The sequence below is a fragment of the Berghia stephanieae genome, chromosome 1, assembly GCF_034508935.2.
Source record: "Berghia stephanieae isolate SIO BIC M18660-M18661 chromosome 1, UCSD_Bste_1.3, whole genome shotgun sequence".
NCBI classification, from domain to species: domain Eukaryota; kingdom Metazoa; phylum Mollusca; class Gastropoda; order Nudibranchia; family Aeolidiidae; genus Berghia; species Berghia stephanieae.
The window spans coordinates 36,198,365-36,210,334 of NC_088360.1; the positions used below are offsets into that span (position 1 = coordinate 36,198,365).

Sequence of the window (11,970 nt, forward strand, 5' to 3'; positions counted from 1 at the left end):
GATCCATTTAAGTAAACACGGTAACAAACGTCCTTCACAGTGAACCATAAAAGTTTGCTACAAAAAATTATGCTTTATTACAGTATAGACTAGAACCAAGCTTCTCATTGCTCCAGAAAATACCTTCATAACGATGACCAATACACTTTTTTGGACACAGAATATAACAAACACTGAGCTGAATCTTATCCTCCTCACGCCATATAAAGAAAAAGTATTTGAGAGAAAAAAAAGGAACATCACACAAATGATTAAAAATGTTTTTTTTTAATTTCTGACTTTCAAGTTAAAAAGAAATGGGTTTACTTACTCCATTAGAAAAATATTCTGGAGAAACTCCTTCCAAAAAACTAATTCTCTTTTCTAAGGCCTTGATCCTCATGTAGATATCATTTCCATCTGGAATAAAGCGATAATTGCTATTTCTTAGTCACGATGAGCAAATGAACAAGACAAAAATATCAGATTTTCTACAGTTAAATCTCTACTGTTCTTCACCACCAATCCCTTGTTTAATTTTCAATGTTAGACTTGAGTTAATTAAATATTCTCATCTCTACCAATCATTCCAAGGAAAAGCATACATCAAATCTAAAGTTTCTATTTAGAATAAGGGAAATTAAAAATTAAAAAATAATAATAATAATTTAATGAACATTTAAATGTAATTCACAATACCTGGATGGCGCATACAGATTGATGTAAGCACACAAAAAAAAAACCACATGGGAATAATATGAAACTCACACAGCCAGTTATCAGGTATAAATCTTATCTATTTTCAATTGTCGATAAATTCATTTTTATCCAGCTACAGACTATGGAGAAGATATCCTGCTTGAGTTTGAATAAGTTTGTCAAGTTGCTGCAAAAAGTTTGTCACATATTACACTAGTTCTTCATTGTTGGTGAACCTTTTCACTTCTTTCAATCTGTCTTTGTGTCTGGAGCAGTGTGGTGTATACATGTCTCATCCCAATAATGATAGGATCAGGGAAGTGTTCATTAAGATATTGAAAGTCACAATGGAGTCTATGGACACATTGAAACTTTTCAACAAAGAAGCAGAAACCTTTGTGCACTATGTGCTCAAAGCCCAGTTATGTTTGTATCCTCCTCGCAGACACTTCATCAAGAACTGAGCTTATTATGAACAATTCTGTAAGCAGATGACTTTAAAATTCCCATGGTCATTGCAATATCCCCAATTTTAACTCTTATATCCTGAGACTAACAACATGTTGAGTGCTTTCATTTGAATTGCTGTTCATCATTTCACCTTCAGCAACCAAACGGTACCACTTATTTAAGACTTTATTAAGATGCTCACACTGATAATTTTGATAATTGCCTACCATTTACGATATTCAAATGGTGTTCCATATTTGAGAGCCTCTCATCAACCGCTTCAGCCCTCTGAGCATCAGCAGACATCATCCAAGACTGTCTTCCCTCTTTGTCATCTGGTCTTAGACGAGTTTGAGGCCCATAAGAGTTTTCCACATTTTTCAAATTGATATGGCTCTTCATGCCCTCCCTATGAAAATACACAGCTTCCACACGTGCACAGCTATTGTTTGGGTCTGAATAAAATAAAGAAACATAGTACTGGGTGAAAGGGTTGCCCATACTCATTCCTATTACGTAATTAAGATATAATTTTTTAAACATGCAACCAGTTTATTTGTATCAAATTAATAATCCATGTTGCAACCTTTGAAAAGGCAATTAAGTGCATACGTTCACCTCCAGGAATGATAAGTATTCACTCTATTCATTACAATGTGTTTTCCAAGTGCACCACGAGCATTGCTCAATTACTCAATTTAATTGAATCAGTCGATGTGAAGTGAAAAAAATAAGAGAGGATGGAAAGAGAGGGAAGGATGGGATCTTATTCGTTGAATTATTTTTCTGAAAGCTTTATAAACAAAATGCAATTCTCCTTCTCCTTATTTTACAGAATCTTTTGTCTTTAGCTTGATAACTTCCACCCAAGAAAATCAAATCATCAATTGCTGATTTTTAAGCAAGTCTGCATATAATCCTGTTCATTTGAAAATTTAACATTCTAAGAAAAATAAAATGTTTATTGATTTCTTATCTTCGGTACTTACATGGTTTAAATTTGTTATCACCCAAGGATATTTGTAGTTTTCAACTTTCTATTTTTTATTCTTTTTGTTACTAAATCATGATGTTCATTATTTTGTCCTGATCTCCTTACGCCAAAACAAAACAAAAACAAAAATAAAAAATCTTAAACTACTGTGTTGGAAGTTGACACTGCATGCACTACAGAAAAAATCCACAATCTCAACATTTCACAACAAGATGATTTGTTGGTGATGGTAGTGATAAAGATTATGATGATGATGATGATGATAGTATTAGCGTATGGCTACACCTCCAAATTCATTTCGTCAACCCAGCCGCGGAACAGTTTCATAGCCAGCTGCAAGTCTTGTAACTGGACAGTGGAGGACGATATGATCGCTGATCTCTAGAGCTGCCTGACACTTCCGGCATCATTGTTTCCAAGTTTCCATTTGCACATATTTGATGCAGTTCTACCATGTCCTGTTAAAAATTGATTCGAAGAAACCCAGTATTTCCTAGCATTGTGGAATGCAGGCATTCTTTGGTGGGGTCTTTTATGATGCTGCCTCCTCCAGGTGTTTCCCTCTTCCACGTTTTTCTCCAATTCTCTTCCACGTTGAAGTCTTCCATTTTTGTTCGGTAGAAAGGTCTTGTTGATTTGAGCAGTGTTGTTGAAGGTGCTCCCTAATTATTATTTTTAAAGGATTGTTATCTGTGGTATCATCAATTCTTGCATGCATCCTTTGATTAGCATCTTGTCGTCTAAGACTTGGTGATACAATGCCGATCAGTACCTGTTCTTAGTACCTGTGGTGAGGCTCCCCAGGTGGCACTTGCGAGTTTTCTCACCAGGCTGTTTCATTTGCAATTTTATTTGCAGTTCCCTCATTGTGTTTGTAATAATTAGCTGTCTGTCCATTGTGATGCCGAGGTATTTAGGATTGGGGTGTGGGGGTAGTACTGAGTTACTATGATCTTCAATGCCTTTTTTGCCTCTGGATTATTTAAGTAGAAGTTTGTGGATACTGATTTGGTCATGTTCATTTTTAGGTACCACTTATCAAATTATTGTATCAGGCAGGTGGTATCTTTGCTTAGAACTTCTTCAATCTCTTTCCAGTTTTTTAATTGAAAGGCTGAGGCCCAGTTGTTAGCATAACCGTGTTTGAGTGCTTCTGGCACCAAAACTGATCCTTGTGGTACCCCATTTTTAATTTTTTTGGGTTCTGCTTTTGTTTCCTCCTGCATGAAATTGTCTTGTGCCAGTCATGGTAGATAGCAGTTTAAACATCTTTCTACAAGGAATTATTTTTGCAAGCTTTAACATCAATCCCCCTGTCTAAACAGTGTTGTAAGCTGCAGATAAGTCTTTAGGACTGAATCTGTCTTCTTTTTGTTCTCAAAGCCTGCTTCTATGTTTGAGGTTAGTGGAAAGATCTGTTCATTTGCGTTTCTTTGTGGTCTAAAACCCACCTGTTCTGGCAGTTCGTAGGGATGTGCATATGGAATGATTCGCTCTAATACAAATCTTTCCAGGAGCTTGTCTAGGTAACAAAGTAGAGCTCTTAGTCTGTAGCCAGGTGGTTCAGTCCTTAGTTTGCCTGGGTTTAATATTGCGATTACTTTGGTGTGCTTGCAAATTGTGGGCATGTGCCCTTGTCCATGATGTCTGTCATGATGATGATGACTAATAATGACGACGATGATGATGACTATGACAATAATGATATCACTGCAAATCAACTAAGGTTATATAAACTTCTGTATGTTGACTGCTACTGTTATTTATTATTACTGGTGAACTTAACGGAATTGCATACAACCTACACATCCACATGCCTGTGCCTAGGGAAAAAAAATCCACATAGGTAAGAATCCACATCAAGCAACACACACAGCAACAACTACTACTCAGCAAACACAGACGGACACACACACACACACACACACACACACACACACACACACACACTATAATAAACAACCGGAAAACACAACAAAAAAGTATTTACAGGAAACTATTTTGTTATTTCATTTTGCCTTTGATCATGCACTGAAGTGAACATGCTGGGGAGAAATATATTTGGGAAAGTGAGAGTTGAGAATACTGTAATAACATCCACATATTTCAGTGTTTTGTCTTACACTTCCTTAGCAATATAAAATAAAAATCATAATAATAATAATAATAATACACATTTATATAGCGCTCATTCTCGTGTAAAACACAAGCTCTGGGCACTTTACAATATAAATATCAATTTTAAGTGAAAAAATAAAAAAATAAAATAATAACAACAATAACAATTCATAGCCAAATCAAGGATTCATATAGAGTCAAGAAAAACAAATACAGTAAAAATGTGTCTTGAGATTCTTTTTAAAAGTAGGTAAAGACTTGCACTCCCTCAGACCACGTGGTAGTTCATTCCAAATCTTGGGGCCGAAACAAGCAAACGATCTATCACCAAATTTTGTTCTTGATCTTTTTTCCGAAATTTTCGTTTGGTCATTACATGATCTTAAAGTGTAATTTTCAAATTTACACATGACCACGTGATCTGTGAGATATGCCGGTGCTATACCAGCCAAACACTTATAAACAAGACACGCTGCTTTGTAATATGTGCGCTTTTCAATGGGCAACCAGTGGAGAGAGGCCAACAAAGGGGTTGCATGATCAAATTTTTTTTTGCCAAAAACTAATCTTGCAGCACTGTTTTGCAGTAGTTGCAATTGTTTAATAGAAGCCTGAGGCAAGTTGACAAGCAGCGAGTTACAATAGTCTAGTTTCGAAAAAATGAGGGAAACAACCAATGTTTTACATGTTCCAATTGCAATATACTGACGGATCGAACTGATTTTCTTCAATTGAAAGTATAAAGATTTACAGAGAGCAGAAATGTGAGCTGACATTTTCATTTCTGAATCAAAATAGACACCCAAATTTTTCACAGTCTTTGAAACTTTGATCTTTTCACCCCCAATCAACACCTCAAGACCATCATTCACCTTCAACAGCCCTCTATTTCCCACAATCATCACTTCTGTTTTTGACTCATTCATTTTCAACTTGTTTGCATCCATCCACTCTTTCACATCCGTCACACATTCTTCCACACGTTTCACAATATTTTCGAGATTTTTAGTTTTATCAGTAGCATAAAGTTGCGTATCATCTGCATAGAGATGATAGCGCAGCCCATGACCAGTGATGACATTAGATAATGGAGAAGTATACAAAACAAAAAGAATTGGACCCAAAACAGAGCCTTGAGGAACACCAAAAGACAATGTATGTTGACGAGAAAGTTTATCTAAAATCATAACCTGTTGCTTTCTGCCATCTAAATAAGATTCAAACCACTGCAAGACAGTCCCAGACAAGCCAAATGTTATATTAAGTCGTTTAATGAGAATACCGTGATCAATAGTATCAAACGCCGCCGAAAGGTCTAACAATGTCAGAAGAGAAACAGAACCTTTATCTAAAACATCAAGCAAATCACTCGCAACACAGCACAGAGCAGTTTCTGTGCTGTGGTAAGAACGATAAGCTGACTGAAATTTTTCCCATAGATTGTTTTCATGGAGATGTTGTGAAAGACGTCTGAGTACAACTTTTTCAAGGATTTTAGAAAGAAATGGCAGATTTGAGACGGGACGGTAGTTACTAAGGTCATTTACATTGAGATTTTGCTTTTTTATGAGAGGCTTTACAATTGCATGTTTATAGATATCTGGGACTTGTCCTGAGATAAGTGACTGATTTATAATATAAGTTATGCAAGGTAACAATTCAGGAAGACATAATTTCAAAATATTAGTTGGTAAAGGATCTAAATCACATGACTTCGAGGAAGATGAAAAAATTATTTTAGAAATTTCTTCTTCAGTTGTTTCTTTAAAACAAGAGAATCCCTGTGAACCCGAAAAAGGGTGGAAATTTATATCTTCATTTTGCACGAGGTCCAAATTGTTCCGAATTTTCGATATTTTTCCCGAAAAGAAATCTGAAAATGCATCCGGCTGCTTTTCTACCGGGATATTAGTGGGTAGACACATGCCCTTTTCTTCCCCTAAAAGTTCCTTTGAAACAGAGAAAAATTCCTTAGTGTCCCTCACTGATGACAGTTTTGTGTTATAATAGTTTCTTTTTGCTCTTTTGCAGGTGGTTTTATACTTATGCTTTTTTGCTATATATATCAGCCGGTCAATCTCAAGGCCCGATTTTCTCCACGATGCCTCTGCATTCCTTTTTTCCCTTTTGGCAGTTTTTTCACTCTGGTTAAACCACGGAGACGGTTTCCTGGAATTTATTATTCTAGTTGTCTTTGGCGCATGCCTGTCGATGACGTTGCGCAGTACCTCGTCTGTTTTCTGTGCTGATGGTATATCCATTCTTCCTAGTTCCTCTGACAGATTGTTTTTGAAGGAACTAATGTCTATTTTTTTGGTATCCCTAGACACTATCTTGACTTTCTTTGCTTTCTCTTTGATGCATTTGAGAGTTGCCAGAATCAGATTGTGGTCTGAAATTTCTTTTTTGATATTTTTAATTGATTCAACAAGCGAGGGTGTGTCAATGATGAACCAGTCCAAGATGTGCCCCAATCTTTGAGTTGGAGAGGTCACTAACTGAGTGAGGCCATGTTCAATCACACTTTTTTTTCACAAACCTGAACCAAAAGGAGATATGAATTCACGAATATTCCGTTCATTGACTTCATTCCTTTTGTTTCTAATGAAAGCATCGATCCTCCTTTGTACCTGAAGAAAAAATCAAATAATAGAAAATGTATCAAGGCCAATTGTGCACTGTGCCCTAACAGTTTGACATCTGACAGTGGATCACACTTATAACGAACATGCATATAATAATATAACAGTAATAACAAAAACATGTCTGTGCCTCAATTTTTACCGTTAAATATTTCAATCAAATATGGAAGCATAAACCTAACAAACACAACAATCTGACGAGAGTTATAAATTCATGTTAATGCAAATCAATGTCTTTTGTTCTTTGCTCACAAGTGAGGTAAAGAAAACCAGAATTTCCAAACTCTCACAACTTATTTGTCATAGCACTTACAGATCAGAAAAGGGAGAAGAGGAGCCATAAGAACAGCTCAAGACTTTAAGCTCTTCAAAAGCCTAAAAAATTACGTTTACAATTTGTGTGTGACTTTTATATACTCATTTTTGATAGGGTTTGTTTTTTTCAAATCTCATTGGGGATATACAATATTATTGATGGAGCAGATAATAGGATGAAGCAAATGAATTATACTTTCTTCTCTCCTATAGCCAAGAAAATGGATTGTTAAATGAATAAGACTTTTGTCCTAAGCATAGTGCAGAATGATCTTAAATGTTTGTTCATATTAACTGAGACACATGGCATTGGTTTTGGGTAAAAAAGAAAGGCTTATAGGTAAAGGCAATAGAGAGGAGGGAGGGGGCTAACAAAAAATGTGTGCATGTGTGAGGAGTTGATTAAAATAAAGAACTACTGATATAATAAACTATATTTTTCTGTATTCAGTTGTTTGTTACATCTATGCTCTCCTTTACCAGGGATGCCACCAGGCAAATTTAAAAAAGCCTGAAAACTTGCGCGGACGAGATACAAATCAACGTCAAGGGCTTTGTAGGGATTTGAAAAATATCAAATTTGGAATATTGTTTCAGTACTTATTATTGCAATTGAGAGCAAATAACACACAAAAGAAAGGAGAGTTAACAGTTTTCAAATTGATAAAATAAGGTGCTGAAAACAAAATATAGACAAATTATAAAGCTATCAGGGGTGAGAATGACTGGTCACATAAAAAGAGAAAATTTTTCATTGTGAAGATCATGACCCACCCATGCAACCATAACCTATAAATTTGAACTTTACTCAAATTCACTGAGATGCGATCCAAAATTTGTCTCGCAGCAATTCCTGACACGACTCGGAGAATTTCAAAAGTTGAAAGTGTAATTACATTTGGTGGTTGTAGTAGGGATGATGATGTGGTGGTGGTGGTTGTAGTAGTACTGGTCGTATGGATGATTGTGTGGTGGTGGTTGTAGTAGCTGTGGTAGGAATGATGATGTAGTGGTAGTTGTAGTAGTAGTAGTGGTGGTAGGGATGATGTGGTAGTGGTGGTAGGGATGATGTGGTAGTGGTGGTAGGGATGATGATGTGGTGGTGATTGTAGTAGTAATAGTAGTAGTAGTAGTAGTAGTAGTGGTCTTAGAGATGATGATGTGATGGTGGTTGTAGTAGTAGTGGTGGTAGGGATGATGATGTAGTGGTGGTTGTAGTAGTGGTGGTCTTTTAGAGATAATTGTGTGGTAGTGGTTGTAATAGTTGTGGTAGGAATGATGATGTGGTGGTAGTTGTAGTAGATCTGGTGGTAGGGATGATGTGGTGTTATTTGCAGTAGTAGTGTTGGTAGGGATGATGATGTGGTGGTGGTTGTAATAGTAGTGGTGGTAGAGATGATGTAGTGGTTTTGGTGAGTGTTTTTCATTCAGTGATAATAATAGCAATTTGTCAAAAAGGAGGAAAATGTCTCCGTCTATCGGTCAAACGCAAGCAAAGTGTAAAAAATAACAGGAACATAGTTTTGTATTGGTATTATGTAATGTATTACTATTACTAGTATAAATCCATTCTTATCATTAAACATAAATTTACTTTTGTAAACATTTAATGAATTGTCCTTTCCACATGTTAAAGGCCTACAATCCTACAATGTTATTCAAATAAAAGGCCAGAAAGTGTAGTTTTGTTTTGATTTTTACTTTATAAAGCAGGCTACAATATCTTTTATTTTTTAACGAAACCTAGTGGTTATTCAGCTTATAAATACAACCCAGGAATCTCACAAAAGCCATAGTCAAAAGGTAAAATAAACTAAGCCGACCACCATTGCTTTATTCTCTAATGTATTATCTCTGTATAACCAGATGATTTAATGGATGGTTGCGAAAGAGAGAATAATTTATGAATTGATCTTAGGAATTCTATATCAAAAAAAAAAAAGAAGAAAGAAAAGGAAGAAGGCAAGGGAAAGAGAAGAGAAGGAGAGAGAAGAGAGAGAGAGAGAGAGAGAGAGAGAGAGAGAGAGAGGAGAGAGAGAGAGAGAGAGAGAGAGAGAGAGAGAGAGAGAGAGAGAGAGAGAGAGAGAGAGATTTGTCCCTCCCCTTCCCCTTCAACCAAACCATCAACTACTAGCTAATCAAAGAACACCACTGGTCGTGTGTGTCAATTGTGACATCTGGTGCCATTCAGTCTGGCCCGACGTCATAAAAACGGGACAGTCTTTAAATTTCACGAGACTATTGCACAGGTGTGAAAATATGACATAAGACATAATGGTGACTTTGTGGTTTTGAGGGAAATGTTTGACACGGTAAATTCAGTGATGGGGATGGGCGGAGATAAACTACCGCGATTTTTTTCTTCTTTAAAAAAAAAAAAATTCTTTTTTTTTTTGAATAGTGACGACGGACAAAAACCGGAGGTTCCGGATTAAAACCGGCTGGTGGTAAAAAAACCGGATTTCCGGCTAAAACCGGAAAAGTGGCATCCCTGCTTTACATAATACCACAGAGGCCCTAGTCCAAGTAATCACTTCAAATATGATTTTCCTTTAATTGAGAATGTGGTGGCCTTCGATTCAAAATCATCACCAGTATCCTATTCAGAAATTAGAGGTCCAGTAAGCTCATTGGAAGGAGCAGGAAACTGGCAAAACAGAAAAGCGGATCAGCTTAATTCATGAAGAATTCTTTTTTAAAAATGCGCTCTCCACGAAGTAGTGACTGGGTAATTTGATCTGGGTTAGGTCTAGAGGGAAGTATTTTGTGGTTAGACGACCAGCAAAACGTAACAAACAATTGCGACTGTCCATGTTCCACTTTACAAAAATCAGGATAAACCCTTTTTGTATAAGCTCTTAAAACTACTACAGTAGAATTTGCATGAGATCAACATTCTTAAAGTCAACTTCTGCTTCAACAGTGCTTGTTGGTACCAAATTCTCTGTTCTTTATCCAAGTGTGTTCCATTTATTATGGATAAAGTCAACCTTGCTTTAAGTCAATTAATGTCTGATCAATGGTATTGGCTTTATCAGGAATCCATTGTACTGTTACTATTTACAAGATAAAAAACTTTTTTAAAAACAGAATTTAATCATATACTTATACATGTACCCCCCTTTATGAGCAGGTTCATCCAAAAGGACTCCTCTTATAAGCACATTCATTTTTCAGACAAGTAAGTAGTTTACAAATTGATGTCAGCAGGACAATAAACACAAGTGATGTGTAGATGACTATCAATTTAGGAGAGGCCTTATTCATGATGAAAGACGCATAAACATACACTAGTGCTTGAAAACACAACATGAATGAACTGTACATCCATCATATTTTAAAGATGTCCTGTCTTCGTTTCAATGAATGGGTCACTCTGTCTAGGTAGGATTGGTTGAAAGTACTCTGCAACACATGTCAGTATCCCATCCAAACAGTAAGTTACTGTTAACGTCCACATTCAAAGACTTAGGTCTTGGTGTCTTTCAAATAATATTGACGTTTTGTGTGTAGTGTGTGTGTGGGGGAGGGGGGGGGGTGCTTATCATTTGTCATCCTTTTACTTGCAAATAAGTGGCTGTAACAAAAAAATTAAAAATAAATTAATTAATTTTTTAAAAACACAAGTAATTATTACATGCATCATTTAAGAACTATCCAATGCAATGACAAAGATTACATTTTGTGGTATCACACTAATTCTGTAGTATAATGACTATTATAAAAGCAAGTAGCATTGTGGATAAATGTGAAATGAACAGCAAAGAAAAAGTGTCCATTCCCTCACCTAGTTAGAAATGGAAAGATAAAATCCTGAAAAGGTGTGCATGTGCCAATGCCAAAAAAAAAAAAAAAAACAGAAAGAAAAATATAAGAAAAAATTATCCCTGAAAAGCGAGAGTTCAGTAAGTTCCGAATTGAGCTCATTTTCAAAATAAGGTGAAAAATTGGGGAGCAGGCACTGGTACAAGATAGAAATCTGAAAAAGAGTGTGATAGTGCAAGACATAGAAAAAATGAAAAATACAAGAAGAAATCATACAAAAAGTCAGCTTTTTTAACTGGGAATTGAACCTCAAACCTCTAATAGAGGTTACCTGATAGTTGGGACAATTATAACGCTTATTTTCTTTTAAAAAGAGTGAGAGTGTTTCACTGTAAACTCTTTTCCCCCAAAATACATGAACAAATATTCAGCACACAAAAATGAGGACTGAGACGAATGGAAAGAGAACTTACTTCCTTTTCATCAGTTGTTTTAATTTGAATCAGCTCTTTTGTAAAATCCTCATAATTGTCATTTCCCTTGTTCAGTTGATCACCATTTTCATCAATATCCATTTCATCCATCAGCACCCAAGTTTTTAGACGTTTTACATTAATCAAATTCTGAAACAGTAGATGTGAAATGGTAAAGAAGCAGTTTATATACTGTGAATTCTGTTTATAAGCAAGGGATTCTGATTTTTTTTTTTAAATTTTGTGTGTAAAGCCTACTCAATGCTTCTCTGCCTTTTTTTGATTCACTGAGATGACACTGCTTGGACGGCGACCATCACGAGATTTGTCCGATAAAGACATGGTTGAGGGGGTTTCAGGTTAGGTGTTGGATTGCATCTCATTTTCTTCTAAATGACAAGATAATTGTTCAACCCACCTAAGGAGAACACGGCCTCGACAAAATGTCTGAGTTTTATAAACTTTCCCCAAGGCATTTACAAATTTTACTCAAGGTTTCTTCTTCGAAAACAATAAATTCTATGACAATGACAGG

At 35.9% G+C, this 11,970-nt stretch overlaps 1 protein-coding gene across 1 annotated transcript; it reads right to left on the reverse strand.

Moving 5' to 3' along the window:
* Nucleotides 1-310: 310 nt before the first annotated feature.
* On the reverse strand, nucleotides 311-11,585 carry LOC144973242 (MAP3K12-binding inhibitory protein 1-like; the record flags this gene model as incomplete). The annotated part of the gene is given in 4 exon segments (XM_078915444.1): nucleotides 311-399; nucleotides 1,356-1,583; nucleotides 6,780-6,870; nucleotides 11,436-11,585. Coding segments are annotated over 4 exon segments (558 nt in total), but the record flags the coding sequence as incomplete, so codon positions are not given.
* Nucleotides 11,586-11,970: the final 385 nt, after the last annotated feature.